The 27,283-nt window shown below is 41.4% G+C and overlaps 1 protein-coding gene across 1 annotated transcript in view; it reads right to left on the bottom strand.

Annotated features, from left to right (window-relative positions):
* The window catches only part of THBS4 (thrombospondin 4), a 50,073-nt gene extending 38,979 nt beyond the window's left edge, over window positions 1-11,094 (bottom strand). Inside the window, exons 1-2 of the mRNA XM_019929770.3 lie at window positions 10,819-11,094; window positions 5,215-5,418 (exon numbers count right to left, since the gene is read on the bottom strand). Coding sequence (XP_019785329.2) covers window positions 5,215-5,418; window positions 10,819-10,906 — 292 coding nt within the window. The 5' untranslated portion in view covers window positions 10,907-11,094. The remainder of the gene's footprint in view (window positions 1-5,214; window positions 5,419-10,818) is intronic.
* Between the last annotated feature and the right edge of the window lie 16,189 nt (window positions 11,095-27,283).

The raw sequence follows: 27,283 nt of genomic DNA, 5'->3' as shown, positions 1-27,283 counted from the left end.
TGTGCCAACTGCAAACATGTTAAAATACTATGTTTCCACCTAAGTCACTGATATGTTGAAAAGTTCAATGCCCAAGACAGAGCCTTGTCAAAACCACTAGATACTTTGCTATAAGGCAATTTACCAACTCCTAACGGTACTATTTATCTAGCTTATTCTTTTTTTATATTATTCAGAAAGGTATAATGAGTGACTTCATAAAATTCATTAAAAAATTTGGCAGGATTTATTTTTAGTAAACCTATTTGCCTTCAAATAATCCCAGCTTTCTTTTCCAGGAAATCCCCAAATGCATGAATGAAACAGTACAACCCTCTGAAGGTTTGTCCTAAAGTTCACGAAAATTCTTTCCACTTTCTGGATATCATCATTTTAAAACTGAGTTCCTTCAAGGGTACCTCATAAGAGTACTGTGAAAGTTAAAAGGGAAAATGAGCGTTGAGCCTTTAGCATGGCCCTGGTTCATTGTAATGGCTCCATAAATAAATATTATTATAAGCGTTTGAGGCACCTCATTTTTTCCCCTTCATTATTTGGTTTAGAATTCTAACTTTTTTTTTTTTTTTTTGGCCTCTCCACGCAGCTTGCGACATCTTAGTTCCCCCATCACGGACTGAACCCGGGCCCTTGGCAGTGAAAGCTCAGAGTCCTAACCACTGGCCAGCCAGGAAATTCCAGAATTCTAACTTTTAAACTCTTCCATCTCTTTCAAGCTGTATCTCTCATTAGCCTGTAGGTTTCAGAACAACTACTCTGAACCGTTTGACTTCTCCTGTCATAGGCTGAGGAGCCTGACTCTTTCCAGTCATTACTGCTAATTCTTGGAGTTCCCTTCATTTCCACAGCATCAAGTTGTTTTTTTGTGGCTCTCAAATTAAGGCTGAAGAAGAGGTCCTCTCATGCTTTTTCTGAAAGGTGAAGCTTTCACTAAGGTAAGCCAAGAGTTCACCAACTCATCATTTTTGGAAGACAGTTGCCTAAATAATAGAAAGGTGTCTCTGTCTCTATCTATCTAATCTATCTAATATGGTAACCTGAAGTTTTTATTGAGCTTCAGAGTCTAAGTTATTATACTTTATGTAAGTCAGTTCTTGCAATCAACCTGGGAGGTAGCTGTTATCATCCTCACTTTAGAGATAGTAAATCGATGCTCAGAGGGGTTCAGAGATGTATTCATGGTGACACAGCTCCTGAGACTTTTAACTGTGACTCAAACTCAGGATACTAACTGGAAAGTTGTCTCTATGTCAGATTCAAGAAAATCACCAACCATATCTTCTACCCAGCTAGGTGGTTTCTATAGAATGCTTATTTCTATACCACTGTATTACTAATAATCTGATAGAGCATTTCTATCAGAAATACTACCTGTATCACTTTTACATCCTCAACTAAATGGTCTTCAACATTCATTCATTCAAAAAGTGATTCCGAGCCAGGCCTACTGTGTGACATTGTATACATCTAGAATTTCCACAATGTCTTTTTTTTTTTAAAAACAAAGATACGCTTCTCAGCCTCCATTTATTCTATCCAGTCTCTTCATGAGCCACTTCTATGTACAGGGCACTGTGCTATGTGCTGCAGTGTACACAAAGGTGAGTTAAGGGAGGCTCAGTCCCTGCCTTAGGGGAGCTTATAACCTACTGGAGAAAAGACCTCTAAGTAATTCAAATACAAGGCAAGCGAACACTAGCACCTTCTGTGGAGGTACAAAGTCATATAAAGAAAGGTGTCAGGAGGAGCTGGAGATGTGTCTTACGTGTGTAGGATTTCAGTCACTTGAGATGGTGCAGGGCATGCACCAGGGGGAGCAGAGGGCAAGAGCAAAAGGACAGAGAAGGAGCGACAGTGTGGGTGCGTCCAGGGAACAGTAGTTAGTCCATCCAGCTGAAGCACAGGCTGCACGGACAGCTGGAAGGACAGATAAACTGGAAAGGCTGGTTGGGAGTCGGGCAATAGAAAGCCCTAAAAGCCCAGCCTGGGCAATTGCACCTTATTCAGTTTGGGATCGGAAGCCACTACAGGTCTCTGCAGTCAGGCATCACTAGATCCAAGTTATGCTTTGCGAACAGTAACGAGGCGACCATGGTAGGATGACTTGGAGAGTGAGAGGGTAGAAACAGAAAGCTCAGTGGCAAACTCATTCTTTGCAGTCTTCATGGAATACACTTTAGTTTCTCGTAGGAGCTCGTCAAAGGCCCAGACAACCAAATCCTCTCTTCGATTCCATCTGTGCAGTCACCCTCTCCCAAACCATAACCTTTAATAGAGGGAAAGATGTGTCCTATTTCCTACTCTGGTGCTTTAAGTCATGAGAGATACATCTTGATTTCTTGTTTCGCTGTTTTCCATGCAAAGCAACAGAAGACAAGATCAGCTGAGGCTTGTCAGTTGAATAACGGACTGGGGTTCACCTTTCAGGAAGATGCTTTCCCCCCACCCTCCACAAATCATGGCAGGTGTGCATGGCCCCCTCAACGGTCAGGTCACTGAAGATGGTCTCTTGCTCTTTGTAACTCCCCTGCTCGACCAGTCCCTGCTTCACCTACTCCCTACTCACATGAAAGTGTTTGCCCCCTGCTCCGGCAAGTGCTTATTCTAATCCTTAGGCCAGAACGCCTCCACCTGCTAGTTTATTAAAGGGAAACTTCTGCCCTCATGATGGCGGTTAACCTGAGGGGCTGTGAGGGATGTGCCCCAGCTGCCGGTTTCCCTGGTAACTGACGAGCCAACCTGACGTCAATTCCCCCATACATGGTAGCCTCCTTCTCCTCCGAGTAGCAAAGATCGCTGCCATGTCCCGCCCGCTGTCTGCTCTATACAGTGGGATGTCGCTCCAGGACCTTTTGCTGCAGACATGTAAGATCCCCTGTCCAATAAACTGTTGATGTCTCTGTCACTGTTCTGGGCTCTTCTTTTGGTCTCGAGGCCTGCAGGGTGCAGCCCAGCACCACCACTGAACACCTCAATGGGGAGTCACAAACACATGCTGCATCTTTTTCTGGACCTGATGGACCCAGTGACTTCTTTCTTGTTCCAGTCACAATGGGCTGCTGCTCCTCCCTAGAACTTTCAGATTCACAAGGGATGGCAAATCTCTGTCCTTTTTCCTATTGCTCCAGGGAATCTTCTCTGTGTCAAATTCTTCAACTCTAATACTGTTATAAATTCCTCTTTGTTTTCTGAGAATTGTCATCTCTGGATTCTTTTACGACTCCTTTTAAAAAATATTTTTTCTAAGAGCTTTTTATCTCTTCTAGTAGGTTGGCAGGTGGAAAGGTGTTCAATCCTTTCCTCTTTTTTTCTCCTTTAACATGGAGATCAGCTGGTATTAACAGCTGACTCACATGACTGGTGATTCTTCAAAGGAAACACACTTAACAACCCCCTTCCCTATCCATCTACCTGCCCATGTATCTAGCATTACCCTGGCTTCTACAGAGTGAACAGAAAGAATCAGCTCAGGGGAAGTTGCTTGTTTTTCCACAATGGCCAATTTAGAAATAGAGGGTGAGATTCAGAGAGAGTGAAAAGCTAGAAGCAGAGTTTTTGGCTCTATAGAGGGCCTTTTAGCCACTAAGCTGAGCGAGCTAAAAGAAAAACCTTCCAGTGCATCTAAAATAATTTAGTGAGAAGCTACTGCCCTTTAGATGAAGAAGGGTGGCTTTTATAGATGACAAACTGAGTAGCTGGGTTCTTAGACAATGAGATGTTCCTTCAAGAAACGTGAGGCAAAATGGGGTTGTCAGAATCAAGGCAGAGAGATGGGTGAAATTACCTCCCATCAGGGCTGAAGGCGGGGCAAAGGGAGCAGGAATGGTTGAAACATCTGCTAAATCATGAATCATGTCCCCAACTCCCTTCATTGTCTGAAACCGCACCTCAGCCCCTGAGAGGCCAGAGGAACAGAGAAAGCAGACTTGTGAGTGAGATGGAAGGAGGGAGGGAGGATATTGGAACTTGACATAAAAGGAGGGGTTAAAAGCCCATTCCTTCTTGCTTTTAACTCTATAGCCCTATGAATGCTAAGAATTAGGAATTTCTTCCAGCTCCCAACACCTGCAGCTTTAAGTGTTCAATCACAATTAGAATCTCAGAGAGTTTGAAGCACTAGAAGTATCTACTTTGTAGAGCAAACTGAAATAAAAATCTCGCCGGAAGGACCAGTCCTCCTTTTTTAAAAGCATGAGGCAGCATGGACACATATCTGTCACATTCCTCAATAAGCAGGAACAGGTGTTGTCCGCAGGGCACGGGTGGATGAGAAGGAGATGAAAAAATAGTGACCTTTTCCTTGGAAGTCATTTCTTAGTACATGTAGGAACTCAATTTGACAGTGAAACATTTGACAGCAGAGGGAACAAACAAGTGACAGACCTGTGTAAATTGGCACAAAGCAGGTAGAAAAGAGAGCTGTTCATTTCGTTCTACCACTGAGATATATTCTCTCCATCAAGTCCGGGAGGTGCTTGCAGAGCTAGGAGTTAGGTCTGCTAAGCCACATGCTTCTAAGGGAGCACAAGAATGGTGCGAGCGGCTATTACAGGCTGAATGTGTGTGTTCCCCTCAAATTCATATGTTGAAGCCCAAACCCTCAATATGGTGGTATTAGAAAGTGGGCCTTTGGGAGGTAATTAGGTTAAGATTAGGTCATGAGGGTGGGACCCCCACGATGGCATTAGTGTCCTTACAAGAAAAGGAAGACAGAGCTCACTCTCTCTCTCTGCACCAGCACACACTGAGGAAAGGCCATATGAGGACACAGTGAGAAGGTGGCTGTCTACAAGCCAGGACCCAGGCTCTCATCAGGAACCAAATCTGCTGGCACCTTGACCTTGGACTTACCAGCCTCCAGTACTGTGGGCAATAAACATCTGTTGCTTAAGCCACCCAGTCTATGCTATTTGTTATAGCAGCTCAAGCTGACTAACAGAGTGGCCAAACGGTCCTGGGTCCTGTCCCTTCCAGGACTGGATCCGGAATAACATGAGGATCGGACAATGTCAAAGGGCATTTTTGCCGCAAGCTATTCTTCCTTCTTTCTCCCGATATCAACTCACCCTCCCTATACAGGTAAGTGCACAATCAGAGGAATTTGGTATTGAAAACTGAAATCAATGGTGGATGGAACCATCTGAAGGAAAGTAGACCCCAAATCCTGGAATAGGCAGAGAGGATTTTTAAGAAAATAATTTCTATAAATCTCCTTACCTTTGTTCAAGCGTCCCATCACAGTAAACTCAAAATACTTGCTGTTGTCCGCCGAAGAGTAAAGTCCGAAGATGGTGGCTGAACTTTTCGTCTGCAGCTTGAAGGTGGAGATCACATAGAGCTCGTTCAGGGTGGTGTCTGTCAGGACTGGCTGCAGGGCACCTGGGTTCAGCCTCTGGCTGGCGGATGGGAGGAGGTCAAAGACTGCGGAGAATGGGGAGAAAGGAACAATCAGTGAAAGGTTTAACTTTGGGGCAAACACGTTTTTAGAGGGGAGACAATTTGACAGTAAGCTATGAAGTAAACTGATACTGTAATCATTTTTCCACATTGTCAAACTCGCCAGTTCTTCCTCATCACTCTTACAGTGGCTGGACATTTGAACCAGAAGAAATAGAGCACAATATTCATCACAAGGTTATAGCCCCCAAGAGAAGACAAACTTTGCAAACCCAAAATTGCATTTTGGCTGAAGAAGTGGCTCTGAAAATGCCCACTAGGGAGAGGCTAGTATAAAGGCTAAAAGCCTTTATACTAAAGGCTTAACGTACAAGATGTGGGGGACGCAGGTAACAGCGTCCAAGTCATTGTTTTTCTTATGGCCCCTAGTAGTGAATTTCTGCCTTGGGGTCCCTCATGTGCCTCTTGGACCGGAGCCAGTTGTCTTTTCCTGGTCAGTGATAAGTGACACAGGAAATATGCAGCAGAAAGCAGGGATGTGGTAGGAGATACACTGACAACAAAACAGTTTGCTACCTTTGTGAGACCAAAGTGTTCGCTTTGTGCATTTACAGTGCCCCAGTGTTTCTCTGCTAAGAAATCCCGATGTGGAAACAAAACAAAACCATACAACGTGGTTTCTATTTCTTGATTGTAACCTCACTGATAGAGTTGGTCTACAAAAACTAGAACCTGCATGTATATTTGTGTAAGTTGCTTCTGATCGAGTCAGCAGCACCTTCTCTCAAACTTTATGAAAGTTATGAGAGAGTCTGTGCAGTTAATTTAAAAGGCAAAGGCCAACTTTGGGTAATACTCACTAGAAGTTACTTAGTATTGTTCTTGGTTTATGCAAATATCGTTTGGACAATTCCATAGCCTGCAGGAACTTCAGGCTCCAGAGCTGTCTCCTGGATACAATTATCTGGTTACTAAAAAGGGTCACAGTATCCATAATTTATAAAGAGCTCTTACAAATCAATAATAAGCATCCTAATAGAAAAATGGGTAAATAACGTGAAAAGGCAACTTACAGAAAGAGTTACAATGGCACATAAGTAGATATATAAGTGTTCATATGCTTAACTAATGATGAAGGAATTGCTAACTTAAACAACGAGGTATTATTTTCACCATCAAATTGGAAAAACAATAAATACAATAATACCCAACTGTTGGTGAGGATTCAGGAAGATGGGTACTCCTATACTGGTGGGTAAGATTTAAACTGGTATAAACACTTTGAAGCCAGTTTCAATAGCAATATCAAAGGCCCTAAGACACATATGCTCTTTGATTTAGCGTTGCTACAAAAGGAATTTATCTTAAGAAAATAATGGATGACACAGTAATTTATTTAGGAGATTCACCACCAGTGTTCATTCTAGAATTTCTATTTAGGAAGGAGTTATGTGAAATTCTAATTGGAAGAGGTGGGAAACCTGAATCTTTGCTGGCAGAGCACTTTGTCTCTTCTTAACAGAGACAGAAAGGCTTGACAGGGATTACAGGGATTTCAGCCCTCCGAAGCCATCCTGTGGCACTGCAAATGTTCAACAAATTATTTATAGTATAAAAACACTGGAAACTAAGTGTCCTACATTAGAGCCCTGGATAAATAAATTTTGGTCCACCCAAAAAGAGAAATACTATATATTAAATTACTATATATTAAAAAGGGTAATGCAGCTGAATACTTAGATATGGGAAAAAGCTCATGATACATTAAGTGGAGACAGATGATAAAATTACATGTATAACATGATCCCATTTGAAATATGTATTTGCCCAGAAAAAGATTTGAAAAACAATGTGACAAAATGCTAACAAGAATAGTAGCTATCTCTGGGTTGAATAATTATACATTTTTAATTTCATTTGATTTTACTTATCCAATTTTCTTTTCTTTTCTTTTTTTTTTACAATGAACAGGTGTTGCTTTCGTCAGAAAAAATAAAGTTATGAAACAAACAGGCAAAAGCCTAGTTATTAATGAATGTCTACTCCTTTTGAAAGACGATATGTCTTCAGATTGGATCTGTATTGTTTCTTTCATGTGTATCAAGAACCTTATACAATAATGATTTTAATACTAGCAGTGCTGGAAAGCAGAATATCTATTATGTTCTTTCTAGCATCCCACATTCCCCAAACATGAGGACTGCTGCCAACTGTACTTCAAAAGGGGCATAGAATTTTTAAATTTCTAGAGAACTGGAAACTTTACATTTCCATCAGTGGGAGCAAAGGGAAATAAGGCAATATATTTAAAAGTTCCATTCAGGACAAGACATCTTCAGGAAAGAGATGTGTGTTTAAAAGTATGGGAACTGCATGCAAAACTAAACTCTTGGTATTCCTGATTTTTGCTTTGACCATGATTACGTCATAATTCAGCTGAAACTAAATTCACCGCATTTCAATCTGTACGGTTCCTCTAATCCACTGGCTTCACTCTCAAGAGGCCAAGTTGGGATTAGTTAGTAATGAGTTTGGAGAGTGTTTTGAAAAGGAAATGAGACACCACAAATTTCTACTAATGTTATGACGCTTTAGTAATAGCGCCAGGATCTAAGCACAACCTTCTAGTGTTACAGGTGAAATTACTGCTACCAATGAGCCCAACCATCACTGTATGAAAATTGAATACTTACCAATAAGACTAGCAAGGCAGCTCAGAGGAAAAAGGAGATAAATTATTCAGCTGAGCTGATAATTGCAAACTTATCAACTCAATAAAGAATCTATGAGAAACTTGACTTAATCAGATCATCTACAGCAATTAAATTAACCAGATAATTTAGGTATAGCCTGATTTCAAGTCTCCATAAAACAGGCAGCTCTGTCCAAGGAGAAGCAAAATCCATACCTGCAACACACCATGAAGTTGTGTGTTCAAACGTCAAGAATTCATATAACACAAAATATTACACCCATGAATTCAAACCTGTTAAATAATGTTTGCAATAAGAAAACTTTTGAACTGTGTCAAAAAGCTTCCTTTCTGACACCAAAAGCAAAGGCAACAAAAGCAAAAGTAAACAAGTGGAACTACATCAAACTAAAAAGCTTCTGCACAGCAAAGGAAACCAACGAAATGAAAAGGCAACCTATGGAATGGGAGACGACATCTGCAAATCACATCTCTGAAAAGGGGTTAATATCCAAAAAACTCATACAACTCAATAGCAAAAACAAACAAAACAACAAAAAATCACAACCAAACATATTTAAAAGTGGGCAGAAAATCTGAATAAACATTTTTCCAAAGGATATAGATAGATGGCCAACATATACATGAAAAGATGCCCAACATCACTAATCATGAGGGAAACGCAAATCGAAACCACAATGAGATATCACCTGACACCAGTTAGAATGGCTATTAGCAAAAAGACAGGAAACAGCAAGTGTTGGTGAGGAGGTGGGAAAAAGGGAACCCTTGTACACCATTGGTGGAAATGTAAGTTGGGGCAGCTACTATGGAAAACAGTATGAAGGTTCCTCAAAAAATTAAAAATAGAACTACCTTATATGATCCAGCAATCCCACTCCTGGGTATTTAGCCAAAGAAAACAAAACCATTAACTCTGAAAGATATATGGAGTTATTCATCACAGCACTATTTACAATAGCCAAGATATGAAAACAACCTGTGTCCATCAACGGATAAATGAATAAAGAAAATGTGATACACACACACAAAAGAATATTATTCAGTCATAAAAAGGAAGGAAATCTTGCCCTTTATGACAATATGGATGGATTTTGAGGGCATTATGTAAGTGTAATTAAGACAAAGACAAATACTGTATGGTCTCACTTATATGTGGAATCTTAAAAACAAAAACAAACAAACAAGAAAGGACAAGCTCATAGACACAGAGAACAGACTGATGGTTGCCAGAAGTGGGGTAGTAGTGGTGGGGGTGAAATGGGTGGAGGACGTCAAAAGGTACAAGCTTCCAGTTATAAAATAAATAAGCCATGGGGATGTAATGTACAGCATGGTGACTATAGTTAATAGTACTGTATTGCACATTTGAAAGTTGCTAAGAGAATAGATGTTAAAAGTTCTCATCACAAGAAAAAAATCTGTAGTCATGTGTGGCAATGGATGTTAACTGGACTTACTGTGGTGATCATTTTGCAGTGTATACAATTATCAAATCATTATGTTGTACACCTGAAACTAATATAACATTATATGCCAACTATACATTAGTTTTTTAAAAAGGCTTCCTTTCTTACCTTCTTAGAAGCAAGGTCACAATGAATAAATACTATAAAGTACAGCATTTTAAACATTTCAACCCAAACTAAAAGCAGTTTCACTGCCCCCTGAAAACACAATTCTGGTTGCCTGGTCTGGAATCAAAATGAGTTATCTGGTGAAATGCAAAGTTTAAATGGGTAGTTACTGCAGTGGGAGGGGAAGGGAATGGAGAGCACTAGCACAGGCTTTCTTCATTCTGCCTTCCTTGAATTAGCAATTTTTACTTCAAGTTGCGTGTCTCTTCCAGCTTTATTTCCTTAGTCAGTAAAAATTAACCCCAGGCATCAATTCAAACAGATGAAGATCATCACTGGATAGCCAGTTAAAGCCCTAAGATGTTTTCTTGCTTAAATAGTATCTTCCTTTTGGTCTTTCCAAAATTCTGTTCAACTTAAGTGCTTTCTGCCCAACAGTTCTTTTCACCCCATCTCACAAAGGGGTTTGAAGACTGATCATCCAGGTGGCTTTTCAAATTATTAATCAACTTATTAACCTCTTTGTAGAGAAAGACCCATTTCTCAGCCTTCCCGTTCAATTTACCTCAAGAATCAAGAGACCAAGCCAACTCCCAAAGGAGGTTTTGGGGTCCCAACAAAGTTGGAGCAGAAAAAGGCGAGTGGCAGGGCAACACAGCCATACTGCACCTTTCTTGGGGATATCAGCCTCAGACCACCTGGTGGGAACATCGCTCCTGCCGCGTCGAAGGATTTAGGATGCTGGGCTGAGTGGAGGGCCGGCCAGAGAGAGCCGCGGGGGACGGAATGCGGCTTTCGCCCTACTTCAAACAGAACGTGTTCGAGGTCTAGGGCCGCGCCATAAGCTTGGAAACCCCACGTCTTTGCCTAGCCTGAAAATAAGTTTTGCATCCCCTTAACTATTGTATAGGGAATTGGTCTCATCGCTGGATAATCGAATCTCCGAAAATTCTAATCTATATCGTTTCCAATCACAATAAAAAACAGAGAGGTGCCGAGCGAGGCCCCAGGAGCCAGGGGCCGAGCCGCGCGCGGAGCTGGTCCCTCCGTTCGCCCAAGTGGACCGCGGAACGGCGGGCTCCGTGACCGAGGGACCCTGGCCCGTGGCTCCCGTCCCGGCTCGCTCCCACTTACCCTGGGGGGTGGTCTGGGCGCCGGCCCCCAGCCACGGCTGCAGGGCCAGGTGCAGCAGGAGCAAGGCGGCTCCGCGCGGGGCCAGCATGTTGGCTTTTCCTGCTCCCCGCGGGCGCTCGGGACTCACGGCTCCGCGGGCCCTGCCTGGGAGTGCGGACGGCGCGCAGCCCCTCGGTCGGGCTTCCAACGCGCAGCGCAGGTGAGGTGAGCGCGGCGTCCGGGCTGCCGTCGGGGGCGGTGCTCGCGTCCTGGCGCCGCGGAGCTGAGTGCGCTGGCTGCTGGGCAGGGCGCTTTATGGTCTGGCTGGCCGGGGTGGGGGAGGGCCGAGGCCGGGGCGGCCTACTTGGCTGGGATCCCCTTTGGCCGGGAAGTATGGGGGCGGCCTGAGCGGGGAGCGTGGGCGGCAGAGAGAGAGGCGTGAGCTTCAGGACTGGGGACGGGAAGGAGCCCTGGGCCGACCCGGTCCTGGGTGGGTGGGCGTAGTCGCCGGGCCCGCACGGACGAGGGGGTTAGGAGGATGCGAAGTGCAAGGATGAGCAGTCGCGGGGCTGGTGAGAAAGTGAGGACACGCAGGACAGAGAAGAAGGAGAAGAGCGGGGCAAAGGAGGAAGAAAGTGACACTGACCCGCTAGCTTTGGGCACCATCCATCCCCCACCTCTTCTTTTCTAAACAGAAGAACATCGTTTGGTCAGGCTCATAACGCCCATCTTGGGTTCCCTTCCCAACGAGCCCTGAAGGCTCTCCGGGAACTTCTGCCTCCTAAGGTGGTCCGGAGAACAACTGGTTTCTTTTATTTCTTCAAGCTTTTCTTGAATACTTGAAATGATGAATATTTTCCCCATCAAGTTTTGAGACGTGAACGGTGAATGTTTCAAAGTTTTTGAGTTTTCAATGGAAATAAAACACATCTCAAGGAATCCATCCAGACAGAACCATTTATAGGATGGCAGTGTTTTATGGAGAATTTTTCAGTTCGGTTTCCAAACACTCTGCCCACTTCTGTTCCGCCTTCCCAAAAGATTCCAAGTGACAGTTTAAAGCTATGGGAGTAGGACCTAAAAGAGAGGGAAGGAACATAAGGAATTAGTCTTCCTCCTAGGCAAAGCTCCCTAAAAATAATGTGGATTAATTAGAGGAAAAAATATTTCAGAACAATGGCAAACTTTTTCCTCTTAAACAATCTTGACTAATGGAGAAAATCCAGCAAAGTGTTTATATCCCTATCTTTAAATCTCAAAGAATTCCATTTCAAAGTTTAAGAAGCTATCTGCCATAAACTGGAAGATTAACTCATCTTCTTATTCCCAAACGGTGCTAGAATAACCCCTCACCAATTATGATTCCATTTACAGCTAATGACCTGAAAATTTGTGAGCTATATTCAGAGCTCGTTTCTATTTGGGGTCTAACATAGTTCTAATCCAGGCTTCATTTAAGGCCACATTACACTAAATCTCTGTATGGAGTGGGTCACCATATGTCTACATATAAGAGAGCACTGAAGAGACAAAGGGCACATGTTTCCAGCAATGTGACTGTACACTAGTGAGATGGATTAGACTCGAGAATCTTCAAGTCACCAAACGGTGTCCTCAGGAGTGGCCTGGGTTGGAGGGAGCTCCAGGCCCCCAACTTCTACTTTAAGCACAATGGCTCTGCTTGTATATGTTTTATGCAACGGACTTCGGAGTAAGTAGGACTAAGTTATTTGGAAGGCAGATACCTTTTTTTTTAAGTCATCTTTGTTTAGTCATCTTTGCCAGGCATCCCCAAACCCTAGCAAATTCCCAACAAAACAGCTTGCACAGGTAGGCACACAATAAATTTTGGTTGAAACTGGATGACTACTAAGTGTACCTGAGCAACAAAAGAATCAAATGACTTTCTGCTAGCCTAATAGAACTTACAATTTAGTTTTGTTTTTAAAGAGACTGCATATTTATGAGGCTATTCTTTGGGGAACCTCAGTCAGCTTTTTCTTCATGTTCTCAGAATCAAGAGGAAATTTGATTACAATAAAATTCATTAAATTGGCTGTGAAATATATGGTAAAGGAGGTGAAAGAGTTAATCTGTGTCTTTTCTGTGCCACCTCATTAAAATATCTGTTGTTAACACTTACACTGAATTTTAATTTAATAATGTACTAATTTATTTAAATTTTTCCCAATATCAGACTGAGCTCTTTAGCACTATCTCATTTATTTTCATAGTCCTAATTCCAAGTACAGTGCTGACACTTGATAGTAAGTAGCTCATTGAATTTACTTTCCTTCTCTTGGTACTATAAAGCAGGATAAGAGGTTGTGATATGTTAGTAATCCATTCGTGCCGTAGATTGCAAAAATGGCCCCAAAGCTTCACTGTTGTCTATATATCTTTTGCTTTCCAGCTGTAGCTCTAGGCTTGGCCATGTAGTTTTCTTGGTCAATAAGAAGTTAGCAAAACTCCTACAAGCAGAAGTAAAAAACATACGTGTGTGATTGGATTTGTTTACTTTTCCACCTCTGCCTTTGCCATGATAGTGTGGCTGTGCTAGCCTGTTGGAGGACGAGACATGGAGCAGAGCTGAGGCACCACAGTCACCCTAAGTAAAGCCAGCTGAGATCTGCTCACAGCTGACTCACACAGGTGAATAGGTTCAGGCAAGATCAGCAGAGCTGTCTTGTTGACTCTAGCCATGAGAGGAACAAACGTTTATTTTTTAAAATGTATTTATTTAATAAATGTATGTATGTATGTACGTATTTATTTATGGCTGCATTGGGTCTTTGCTGCTGCACGTGGGCTTTCTCTAGTTGCGGCGAGCGGGGGCTACTCTTCATTGCGGTACGGGGGCTTCTCATTGCGGGGGCTTCTCTCATTGCAGAGAATGGGCTTCAGTAGTTGTGGTGCATGGGCTCAGTAGTTGTGGCTCGTGGGCTCTAGAGCGCAGGCTCAGTAGTTGTGGTGCACAGGCTTGTTGCTCCGCGGCATGTGGGCTCTTCCCGGACCAGGGATCGAACTCATGTCCCCTGCATTGGCAGGCAGATTCTTAACCACTGTGCCACCAGGGGAGTCCCTATTTATTTATTTTAAACATTTATTTTTGTATGCCATTAAGATTTGGGGGTTGTCTACTATGTAACATTATTGTTACATTACGATCTTATTGTAGCAAATTATATACTAGGTTCTGTGCCATTTCTAATTATTGTAACACAGAGTATGCCCCATTTTTGATGTTTGCTGACAGATTTCAAGCTACAGCACTCCCCTTCCTCTTGGTCCCACATCTGAGCAACTGGATAAGAAAGCCTGGGTGCTCCTTCCTTTGGTGCTGTGCAAGCCCTACATCATGCATGGGAACACTCTCCCCAGCCCTACCCGCTAATCATCATGAACACCCCAAAGCCAGCCTTCTTTCCCTTCTCTCTCAAGCCATCTGCAGACCAGCTTGGGAGCCCATCCTGCTCTCACCAGAAAGCCTTCCTATGTGAGTAATAAACCTTTTCAAAATCTTTTGCAGCCGGGCGTGGGGATACCCATCCTGCTTCTGCTCCTCCTGTTCTTCAGAAGGGGGAGAAGTTACTCGTATTACACGCTACTATTTGGCACAGCTAAGTAGAAGCTATATACATATTTGTTAATTGATATTTGAATAAAGCTATCATTAGTTATGTCAAGTTTTCCACTTGAATTTCTTTTTTAACATCTTTATTGCAGTATAATTTCTTTACAGTGGTGTGTTAGTTTCTCCTTTATAACAAAGTGAATCACCTATACATATGCATATATCCTCATATGTCCTCCCTCTTGTGTCTCCCTCCCATGCTCCCTATCCCACCCCTCTACGTGGTCACAAAGCACCGAGCTGATCTCCCTGTGCTATGCAGCTGCTTCCCACTAGCTAGCTATTTTACATTTGGTAGTGTATATATGTCCACGCCACTCTCTCACTTCATCCCAGCTTACCCTTCCCCCACCCCATGTCCTCAAGTCAGTTCTCTACATCTGTGTCTTTATTCCTGTCCTGCCCCTAGGTTCCTCAGAACCTTTTCTTTTTTCTTTTTAGATTCTATATATATGTGTTAGCAAACAGTATTTGTTTTCCTCTTTCTGACTTACTTCACTATGTATGACAGACTCTAGGTCCATCTACCTTACTACAAAAAACTCAATTCCGTTTCTTTTAATGGCTGAGTAATATGCCATTGTATATATATGCTACATCTTCTTTATCCATTCATCTGTCAATGGACACTTAGGTTGCTTCCATGTCCTGGCTATTGTAAATAGAGCTGCAATGAACACTGTGGTACATGACTCTTTATGAATTATGGTCTTCTCAGGGTATATGCCCAGTAGTGGGATTGCTGGGTCATATGGTAGTTATATTTTTAGTTTTTTAAGGAACCTTCATGCTGTTCTCCATAGTGGCTGTATCAATTTACAGTCCCAGCAACAGTGCAGGAGGGTTCCCTTTTCTCCACACCCTCTCCAGCATTTATTGTTTGTAGATATTTTGATGATGGCCATTCTGACTGCTATGAGGTGATACCTCATTGTAGTTTTGATTTGCATATCTCTACTGATTAGTGATGTTGAGCATCCTTTCATGTGTTTGTTGGCAATCTGTATATCTTCTTTGGAGAAATGTCTATTTAGGTCTTCTGCCCATTTTGGATTGGGTTGTTTGTTTTTTTGATATTGAGCTGCATGAGCTGCTTGTAAATTTTGGAGATTAATCCTTTGTCAGTTGCTTCATTTGCAAATATTTTCTCCCATTCTGAGGGTTGTCTTTTAGTCGTTTATGGTTTCCTTTGCTGGGCAAAAGCTTTGAAGTTTCATTAGTTCCCATTTGTTTATTTTTGTTTTTATTTCCATTTCTCTAGGAGGTGGGTCAAAAAGGATTTTGCTGTGATTTATGTCATAGAGTGTTCTGCCTATGTTTTCTTATAAAAGTTTTACAGAGTCTGGTCTTATACTTAGGTCTTTAATCCATTTTGAGTTTATTTTTGTGTATGGTGTTAGGAAGTGTTCTAATTTCATTCTTTTACATGTAGCTGTCCAGTTTTCACAGCACCACTTATTGAAGAGGCTGTCTTTTCTCCATTGTATATTCTTGCCTCCTTTATCAGAGATAAGGTGACCATAGGTGGGTGGGTTTATCTCTGGGCTTTCTATCCTGTTCCATTGATCTATATGTCTGTTTTTGTGCCAGTACCATACTTTCATGATTACTGTAGCTTTGTAGTTTAGTCTGAAGTCAGGGAGCCTGATTCTTCCAGCTCCATTTTGCTTTCTAAAGATTGCCTTGGCTATTCGGGGTCTTTCTGTTTCCATGCAAATTGTGAAGTCTTTTATTCTTGTTCTGTGAAAAATGCCATTGGTAGCTTGATAGGAATTGCACTGAATCTGTAGATTGCTTTGGGCAGTACAGTCATTTTCACAATGTTGATTCTTCCAATCCAAGAACATGGTATATCTCTCAATCTGTTTGTATCATCTTTAAAACTCTGCAAGCAAGAAGGGAGTGGCAGGACATATTTAAAGTGATGAAAGGGAAAACCCTACAACCAAGATTACTCTAACCAGCAAGGATCTCATTCAGATTCAATGGAGAAATTAAAACCTTCACAGACAAACAAAAGCTAAGAGAATTCAGCACCACCAAACCAGCTTTACAACAAATGCTAAAGGAACTTCTCTAGGCAGGAAACACAAGAGAAAGTAAAGACCTACAATAACAAACCCAAAAGAATTAAGAAAATGGTAATAGGAACACACATACCGATAACTACCTTAAATGTAAATGGATTAAATGCTCCAACCAAAAGACATAGACTGGCTGAATGGATACAAAAACCATACCTGTATATATGCTGTCTACAAGAGACCCACTTCAGACCTAGGGACACATACAGACTGAAAGTGAGGGCATGGAAAAAGATATTCCATGCAAATGGAAATCAAAAGAGAGCTGGAGTAGCAATTCTCATATCACACAAAATAGACTTTAAAATAAAGACTATTATAGGAAACAAAGAGGGACACTACATAATGACCAAGGGATCAATCCAAGAAGAAGATATAACAATTGTAAATATTTATGCACCCAACATAGGAGCACCTCAATACATAAGGCAAATGCTAACATCCATAAAAGGGGAAATCCACAGTATCACATTCATAGTAGGGGACTTTAACACCCCACTTTCACAAATGGATAGATCATCCAAAACGAAAATAAATAAGGAAACATAAGCTTTACATGACACATTAAACAAGATGGACTTAATTGATATTTATAGGACATTCCATCCAAAAACAACAGAATACACTTTCTTCTCAAGTGCTCATGGAACATTGTCCAGGATAGATCATATCTTGGGTCACAAATCAAGCCTTGGTAAATTTAAGAAAATTGAAATAGTTTTAAGTATCTTTTCCAAACACAACGCTATGAGACTAGATATCAGTTACAGGAAAAAAATCTGTAAAAAATACAAACACATGGAGGCTAAATAATACACTACTAATTAACCAAGAGATCACTGAAGAAATCAAAAAGGAAATCAAAAAATACCTAGAAACAAATGACAATGAAAACACGATGACCCAAAACCTATGGGATGCAACAAAAGCAGTTCTAAGAGGGAAGTTTTTAGCAATAGAGTCCTACCTCAAGAAACAAGAAATGGGACTTCCCTAGTAGTGCAGTGGTTAAGGATCTTCCTGCCAGTGCAGGGGACATGGGTTCAAGCCCTGGTCCGGGAAGATCCCACGTGCCGTGGAGCAAATAAGCCCATATGCCACAACTACTGAGCCTGCGCTCTAGAGCCCACAAGTCACAACTGCTGAGCCCACGTGCCACAACTCCTGAAGCCTGTGCACCTATAGCCTGTGCTCTGCAAGAAGAGAAGCCACCACAATGAGAAGCCCACGCACCACAATAAAGAGTAGCCCCCACTCGCTGCAACTAGAGAAAGCCTACGCGCAGCAACGGAGACCCAACATGGCCAAAAATAAATAAATAAATAAATTTATTTTAAAAAAAGAAAAGAAAAAAGAAACAAGAAATGTCTCAAGTAAACAACCTAACCTCACACCTAAAGCAATTAGAGATAGAAGATCAAAAAAGCACCAAAGTTAGCAGAAGGAGAGAAATCATAAATATCAGATCACAAATAAATGAAAAAGAAAGGAAGGAAACTATAGCAAAGATCAACAAAACTAAAAGCTGGTTCTTTGAGAAGATAAACAAAATTGATAAACCATTAGCCAGGCTCATCAAGAAAAAAAGGGAGAAGACTCAAATCAGTAGAATCAGAAATGTGAAAGGAGAAGTAACAACTGACAATGCAGAAATACAAAGGATCATGAGCAAGCAAGGATCATACAAGCAAGTGTATGCCAGTAAAATACACAACCTGGAAGAAATGGACACATTCTTAGAAAAGCACAACTTTCCAAGACTGAACCAGGAAGAAATAGAAGATATAAACAGACCAATCACAAGCACTGAAATTGAGATTGTGATTAAAAATCTTCCAACAAGCAAAAGCCCAGGACCAGATGGCTTGACAGGCAAATTCTATCAAACATTTAGAAAAGAACTAACACCTATCCTTCTCAAACTCTTCCAAAATATAGCAGAGGAAGGAACACTCCCAAACTCCTTCTACGAGGCCACCATCACCCTGATAACAAAACCAGACAAAGATGTCACAAAGAAAACTACAGGCCAATATCACTGATGAACATAGATGCAAAAATCCTCAACAAAATACTAGCAAACAGAATCCAACAGCACATTAAAAGGATCATACACCATGGCCAAGTGGGGTTTATCCCAGGAATGCAAGGATTCTTCAATATATGCAAATCAATCAATGTGATAAACCATATTAACAAATTGAAGGAGAAAAACCATATGATCATTTCAATAGATGCAGAAACAGCTTTTGACAAAATTCAACACCCATTTATGATAAAAACTCTCCAGAAAGTAGGCATAGAGGGAACTTACCTCAACATAATAAAGGCTATATATGACAAACCCACAGCCAACATTGTTCTCAATGACAAAAAACTGAAAGCATTTCCTCTAAGATCAGGAGCAAGACAAGGTTGTCCACTCTCACCACTAATATTCAACATAGTTTTTGAAGTTTTAGCCACAGCAGTCAGAGAAGAAAAAGAAATAAAAGGAATCCAAATCAGAAAAGAAGAAGTAAAGCTGTCACTGTTTGCAAATGACATGATCCTATATATAGAGATTCCTAAAGATGCTACCAGAAAACTATAAAAGCTAATCAATGAATTTGGTAAAGTAGGATACAAAATTAATGCACAGAATCTCTTGATTTCCTCAGTGATCTCTTGGTTATTTATTAGTGTATCATTTAGCCTCCATGTGTTTGTATTTTTAACAGATTTTTCGCTGTAATTGATATCTAGTCTCATAGCACTGTGGTCAGAAAAGATTCTTGATATGATTTCGACTTTCTTAAATTTACCAAGGCTTGATTTGTGAACCCAAGATATGATCTATCCTGGAAAATATTCCATGAGCACTTGAGAAGAAAGTGTATTCTGTTGTTTTTGGATGGAATGTCCTATAAATATCAATTAAGTCCATCTTGTTTAATGTGTCATGTAAAGCTTGTGTTTCCTTATTTATTTTTATTTTGGATGATCTGTACATTTGTGAAAGTGGGGTGTTAAAGTCCCCTACTATGAATGTGATACTGTGGATTTCCCCTTTTATGGATGTTAGCATTTGCCTTATGTATTGAGGTGCTCCTATGTTGGGTGCATAAATATTTACAATTGTTATATCTTCTTCTTGGATTGATCCCTTGGTCATTATGTAGTGTCCCTCTTTGTTTCCTATAATAGTCTTTATTTTAAAGTCTATTTTGTGTGATATGAGAATTGCTACTCCAGCTCTCTTTTGATTTCCATTTGCATGGAATATCTTTTTCCATGCCCTCACTTTCAGTCTGTATGTGTCCCTAGGTCTGAAGTGGGTCTCTTGTAGACAGCATATATACAGGTATGGTTTTTGTATCCATTCAGCCAGTCTATGTCTTTTGGTTGGAGCATTTAATCCATTTACATTTAAGGTAGTTATCGGTATGTGTGTTCCTATTACCATTTTCTTAATTCTTTTGGGTTTGTTATTGTAGGTCTTTACTTTCTCTTGTGTTTCCTGCCTAGAGAAGTTCCTTTAGCATTTGTTGTAAAGCTGGTTTGGTGGTGCTGAATTCTCTTAGCTTTTGTTTGTCTGTGAAGGTTTTAATTTCTCCATTGAATCTGAATGAGATCCTTGCTGGTTAGAGTAATCTTGGTTGTAGGGTTTTCCCTTTCATCACTTTAAATATGTCCTGCCACTCCCTTCTGGCTTGCAGAATTTCTGCTGAAAGATCGGCTGTTAACCTTATGGGGATTCCCTTGTATGTTATTTGTCATTTTTCCCTTGCTGCTTTTAATATTTTTCTTTGTATTTAACTTTTGATAGTTTGATTAATATTAATATGTGTCTTGGCATGTTTCTTATTGGGTTTATCCTGTATGCAACTCTCTGCGCTTCCTGGACTTGATTGACTATTTCCTTTCCCATATTAGGGAAGTTTTCAACTATAATCTCTTCAAATATTTTCTCAGTCCCTTTCTTTTTCTCTTCCTCTTCTGGGACCCCTATAATTCGAATGTTGGTATGTTTAATGTTGTGCCAGAGGTCTGTGAGACTGTCCTCAATTCTTTTCATTCTTTTTCCTTTATTCTGCTCTTCAGTAGTTATTTCCAGTATTTTATCTTCCAGGTCACTTATCCATTCTTTTGCCTCAGTTATTCTGCTATTGATTCCTTCTAGAGAATTTTTAATTTCATTTATTGTGTTTTCATCGTTTGCTTTTTAGTTCTTCTAGTTCCTTTTTAAATGTTTCTTGTATTTTCTCCATTCTATTTCCAAGATTTTGGATCATCTTTACTCTCATTATTCTGAATTCTTTTTCAGGTAGACTGCCTATTTCCTCTTCCTTTATTTGGTCTGGTGAGTTTTTGCCTTGCTCCTTCATCTGCTGTGTGTTTCTCTGTCTTCTCATTTTCCTTAACTTACTGTGTTTGGGGTCTCCTTTTCACAGGCTGCAGGTTCGTAGTTCCTGTTGTTTTTGGTGTCTGCTCCCAGTGGCTAAGGTTGCTTCAGTGGTTTGTGTAGGCTTCCTACACAGTGGAAGGGACTGGTGCCTGTGTTCTGGTGGATGAGGCTGGATCTTGTCTTTCTGGTGGTCAGGACCGCATCCGGTGGGGTTTCTGTGACCTTATTATGATTTTAGGCAGCCTCTCTGCTAATGAGTGGGGTTGTGTTCCTGTCCTGCTAGTTGTTTGCCCTAGGGTGTCCAGCACTGTAGCTTGCTGGTCATTGAGTGGAGCTGGGTCTTAGGCGTTGAGATGGAGACCTCTGGGAGAGCTTTCACTGTTTGATATTATGTGGACCTGGGAGGTCTCTGGTGGACCAATGTGCTGAACTTGGCTCTCCTACCTCAGAGGCACAGGCCTGAAATTCAGCCAGAGCACCAAGGCTCTGTCAGCCACACAGCTGAGAAGAAAAGCGAGAAAGAAAGAAAGAAAGAAAGAAAGAAAGAAAGAAAGAAAGAAAGAAAGAAAGAAAGAAAGAAAGAAAGAAAGAAAGAAAGAAAGAAAGAAAGAAAGAAAGAAAGAAAGAAAGAAAGAAAGAAAGAAAGAAAGAAAGAAAGAGAGAAAGAGAGAAAGAAAGAAAGGAAGAAATTTATTAAAATAATAAATTAAACAAAATTATTAAAAATTTAAAAAATTTAAAAGTAATAAAAAAGAAAGAAAAAGAGAGCAACCAAACCAAAAAACAAATCCACCAGTGATAACAAGCGCTAAAAACTATACTAAAAAAAAAGACAGAACCCTAGGACAAATGGTAAAAGCAAAGCTATACAGACAAAATCACACAAAGAGGCAAGTACATACACACTCACAAAAAGAGAAAAAGGAAAAAATATATATATCTATATATTTTAAAAAAAGGAAGAGAGCAAGCAAATTAATAAACAAATCTACCAATGATAATAAACTCTAAATAGTAAACTAAGATAAACATAAAACCAGAAACAAATTAGATGCAGAAAGCAAACCCCAAGTCTACAGGTGCTCCCAACGTCCACTTCCTCAATTTGGGATGATTCATTGTCTATTCAGGTATTCCACAGATGCAGGTACGTTAAGTTGTTTGTGGAGATTTAACCCGCTGCTCCTGAGGATGCTGGGAGAGGTTTCCCTTTCTCTTCTTTGTTTGCACAGCTCCTGGGGTTCAGCTTTGGATTTGGCCCCGCCTCTGCGTGAAGGTCGCCTGAGGGCATCTGTTCTTCTCTCAGACAGGACGGGGTTAAAGGAGCAGCTGATTTGGGATCTCTGGCTCACTCAGGCCGGGGCGAGGGAGGGGTATGGGTGCGGGGCGAGCCTGTGGCGGCAGAGGCCGGCGGGACGTTGCACCAGCCTGAGGTGTGCCGTGCGTTCTCCCGGGGAAGTTGTCCCTGGATCATGGGACCCTGATAGTGGCGGGCTGCACAGGCTCCTGGGAGGGGCGATGTGGAGAGTGACATGTGCTCGCACACAGGCTTCTTGGTGGCAACAGCAGCAGCCTTAGTGTCTCATGCCCGTCTCTGGGGTCCGCCCTGGTAGCCGTGGCTCGCGACCGTCTCTGGAGCTCGTTTAGGCAGTGTTCTGCATCCCCTCTCCTCGTGCACCCCGAAACAATGGTCTCTTGCCTCTTTGGCAGGTCCAGACTTCTTCCTGGACTCCTTCCCAGATATCTGTGGCGCACTAGCCCCCTTCAGGCTGTGTTCACACAGCCAACCCCAGTCCTCTCCCTGGGATCTAAGCTCCCAAGCCTGAGCCTCAGCTCCCAGCCCCGCCCGCCCCGGCGGGTGAGCAGACAAGCCTCTCGGGCTGGTGAGTGCTGGTCAGCACAGATCCTCTGTGCGGGAATCTCTCCACTTTGCCCTCCGCACCCCTGTGGCTGCGCTCTCCTCTGTGGCTCCAAAGCTTCCCCCTCTCCGCCACCCACAGTCTCCGCCAGTGAAGGGGCTTCCTAGTGTGTGGAAACCTTTCCTCCTTCACGGCTCCCTCCCACTGGTGCAGGTCCCGTCCCTATCCTTTTGTCTCTGTTTATTCTTTTTTCTTTTGCCCTACCCAGGTACATGGGGAGTTTCTTGCCTTTTGGGAGGTCTGAGGTCTTCTGCCAGCATTCAGTAGGTGTTCTGTAGGAGTTGTTCCACACGTACATGTATTTCTGATGTATTTGTGGGGAGGAAGGTGATCTCCATGTCTTATCCTCCATCATCTTGAAGGTCTCCCCCTTCTCCACTAGAATTCTTGAAGGGAATAGAAATGGAAGATAATTACTAACATTTAAAGATGGTTTGAAGGGAGTATGGTTTACACTGTAATATGTGGTGACATTTATGCCACAGCACTGGAAAATGTAGACTTTGGACTACTGTTTAGTTTAGTGTTAATAACAAAGAAAGTTCCTTTTTTTTTTAAAATTGGGGTATAGTTGTTTTACAATGTTGAGTTAGTTTCAACAAAGGAAGTTTCTTGATTAAGTGACAGGAAAATAGCTTCTCTAGAAACTAGTCAACACCAATAAGGGCCTGGTAAATGAAGCAGGGGACATTTGATTAGTGTACAATTAAAAGTAAAAAACTTTTTCGCGGAACTCAAAAAAAGATAGTTTGCCTTAGCAATTAGGCACTGAAGATTAATGAAGCAAGGAAAGAAGTGTGTACAATCACTCATTTTCAATCTCACTAAGGGTCTAAGTAGACTATTTTAAAAATTCTTATTAAGCTTCTTTAATATACTTTACTAAATACTGTGTAAAGATTCCTTAGAAAAGTAGCCAGAGTTGCAATTGTGAGGACATTTATTACCAGTAACTATGTCTACCCAGCTTGAAGTCCAGAGAGAGTTTTGACAACTAGCATTTCTTAAAGTAACTGCACTGCTTCATTAAACAATACATTAATCCATCCAAATGGTGGTTTCTGCAAAGTCTAGTGATAAGAATGATTATTGTTCCAGGGAAATCCCAAACTTAGTGCCAGACGTCTAAATGTATTTGCTAAGAAAATATGATGCAAACTGCAATGAAATCATAGGACATAAAGCAAACTTGCAAAATACGCTAAAATTATATTCATTTGGATGTGAGGAGTTTAGAATTGGGGATGATTTGATTTGAATTGGATTGAAATTCATCTATGGAGAAAAAATGTTTGTAAGCAAGTGAATAGTATTACTCGAATTCCTGGGGGCATGTTTAACTTTACTAAAATAACTAACACATGAAGGATTTTAGTAGTTAACTGTCAGCTGGAAACTTGGTACCGCTAATGAAAAATGAGCCCTAACAAGTTTGTAAAGAAGCTGGACCATATATATAAATATTTTTTCCAACTCTAAATTATAAAATTCTGTAGGTGTTGCTATCCAATCATTGACAAAAGTGTTGAGTTAGAAAGAATATTTGCCAATCGATCATGAAATCTGAATTAGAGTTTCTTCTCTTTAATATAATCAGCTATCCAACAAATAATTATTTTGTGCCTCTTCATTACTTCACTCAACAAATATTTCTCAACAGTCTTCAAGAATGTGCCCACTACTGTGTTAGACAATGGCCATACAAAGATGAATGACACACAGTTCTTGTTCTCCAGCTCAGAGTCTGCTGTGAGAAATACAGAAGTACAGAGGATATGAATAATATGATAAAGGCTATAACAGATATGTGTCCTAAGAAATAAGGAAATGCTGAGGAGAAAGCAACTTATAGTTAGAGAGAATTGGAAGAGTCTTCCTAGAAGACATTCTCCACGTGGCAAAGTAAGGGAAGAACATTGCAGGCAGAGTGAATGCGTGTTATGTACAAACCCATGGAGGGAGATGTCAAGATGATGTCTGGGGTCCCGACCTGGGCCACGTGGCAGACTGTAGTGCCATCCCCTGAGATATGAGGGGTAGATGATGGTTTGGCTTGGCCATGTTGAGGTTAAGGCACCTTTAAGACATTCAAGTGGAGCTGTCCATTAGGAGCTTAGTTACATGGGTCTGTAACTCAAGAGAGAGGTCGATAGGTGTGGCCTCATTCATTTACAGGTAGCAGCTAAAGCTGTAGGTGTAGATGAGACTGCGTAAGAAGTGTGCGTCAGATGAGGAAAAAACACCGAGGAACACTAATGTTCAGAACCAGTAGAGGAGAAGGCAGAGATAAAGATGGAGAGAAGTAAAAGAAAACTGGGAAAGTGTGGTATCAGGGAGGCATGGTGAATAGTATCAATACCTTGGAGAGGTCAAGCAAGATAAGAACTGAAAACTGTGCTTTGGCTTATCAACATGGAAGTCATTGATGACTCTGTTGGAAGCATTTGATGGAGTAGTGTGGGTGAAGGAAAAACAGGGGACCGCCATTTGATGAGTGAGGATGACAGAATAGGAAGTGGAGAATAAAGATAATGATAAAAGTAAGATAACTTTCAAGAAGCTTGCCCGGGATGTGGAAGGTGGAGATAGGGCAGTAATTATTGGGAGAGATAGGAACATATTTTGACGTAGATGGAACAGAGCTGCCAGGGAGGGAGTTGATGATATGTGATTTTTCTTAATCAGGAGGCATTAAAAGTATAACTAGTGTCATGTGGTGGTCTATTAAATTTGATGTTTTATGTTTTTTTATAATAGTTTTTCATTTTCTGTATCACAACAGAAGCTTCACAAGAATGAAGGCTGTCTGTAACAGACAGTAACAGAATTCCCATCCCAGGGGTTCATTACCTCCTATAACATGAAGTCCAGAGGGAGAGAGTTGCAGGGATGATTCAGTGAATTAACAACCTTATGCCTCTGGGTCAGCTCTTGAACTTCCCTCGTGGTTATTGCAGCTCCTAATGTCATGTCTTTACATGACATCATCCAAGAGTAGGAAGCAAGGGGACGGTGAGGCTTCTGCTCTTGTATCTCTCTCAGTCTCCAACCACTGCTCATTTTTCCATGAGGAAGACCTTTCCCAGCAGCACCCAAATAGACTTCTTTCTCTTCAAGTCTTATTGTCCAGGAATGGGTCACAGACATACCCATGTCTTTTCTGTCAGGAAGGGTGGGAAAGGGACGACTGGTGTCTTCAGCCTCCATTGTGGGAGTGGGCTCGACCAGGAAGGAAGAGGGAGAGGAGGGTGGATTACAGACCAGGCCAACATGGTCACCACAGGCTCTGTGTCTCTCATTCTGCTAGTGCCCCCTGCAGGGCTGGGTGCTTACAAGTGGGTCTTTGGCAAATGGTCAAATTCTCTTTTGAGATTCATAGCTCAAATAGGCGAAGCTAGAAGAGAAGTGGTGAACTGGTAAATGAGAATAGGAGGGAGGGGGTGGGGAAAAATAATGGACTTAGGGAAAAGAGGATGGGCAAAAAGAGACGAAATAACTTCAGTTTCCATGGGTTTAATGTGAAGAATACTCTTAATATATAAGAAGTTCTAGACCAGGGATTGGCAAACTGTGACCCACAGGCCAAATCTGGCTTACCAACTGTTTCTGTAGGGTCGACAAGTTAAGGGGAGTTTTGACATTTTTAAGTGGCTGCAGAAAAAAAATTATAAAGAAGAGTGTTATTTATGACATGTGAAAATTATGTAAATTTCAGATTTCAAGGTCTATACATAAAATTGTGTTGGAACACAGCCATGTTCGCTTGTCTACGGCTGCTTTTGTGACACAACCACAGAGCTGGGGAGTGGCAACCAAGTCCATGTGGATTACAAAGCCCCAAAGTCTTTACTCTCTGGCGCTTCACGGGAAAAGTGACTGGCCCCTCTTCTAGGCCATACGTTTTCTGAAGTCCTATCCATTATGTTAGACTTAATTATTAAGCAGAAGAAAGAAAGGGAAGGAAGAGGAAGCAAATATTAGCAGACTCCTGTTGCTGACTCCATTCCTTACTCTCCTGTCTTCTATTAAGACCTAGTAGTTGAGGGGCATGGGGCATGGGCATCACATCTTACTTCCTAGTACCACAAACTAATAAGTATTAAATCTACCTTTCCTCTCCTTCCTCTCTCTAGGTACAGTATTCTGCCAGTGGTATTAAGATGGACCAGCTTTACATCAGTCTCAGGAGAAATGGGAGGGAGTTGGTCATTGACTTGAAAAATCTGTCTAATGAAAATATGCTTCCTTTTATGGGTCTAGGGAAATGTGAACTGCAGACCTTTTATATTGCCACTTGAGCATTCAATTTCATTGGTAGATAGCATGTGTTTCCTCATACGTGTCAGTTAAAAATGAGATTCTGCCTTGCATAATTCTCAGAAAGAGATTTCCTTCTGGTGTCTGGCATGTCTCTTCACAGAAATAATTCTGAGTATGGATGTAATTGCTAGTGATATTGATG

This window comes from Tursiops truncatus, chromosome 3 (assembly GCF_011762595.2).
Source record: "Tursiops truncatus isolate mTurTru1 chromosome 3, mTurTru1.mat.Y, whole genome shotgun sequence".
NCBI classification, from domain to species: Eukaryota; Metazoa; Chordata; class Mammalia; order Artiodactyla; family Delphinidae; genus Tursiops; species Tursiops truncatus.
The sequence above is the reverse complement of the archived record's forward strand: the minus strand, read 5'-3'. Positions and strand labels throughout refer to the sequence as shown.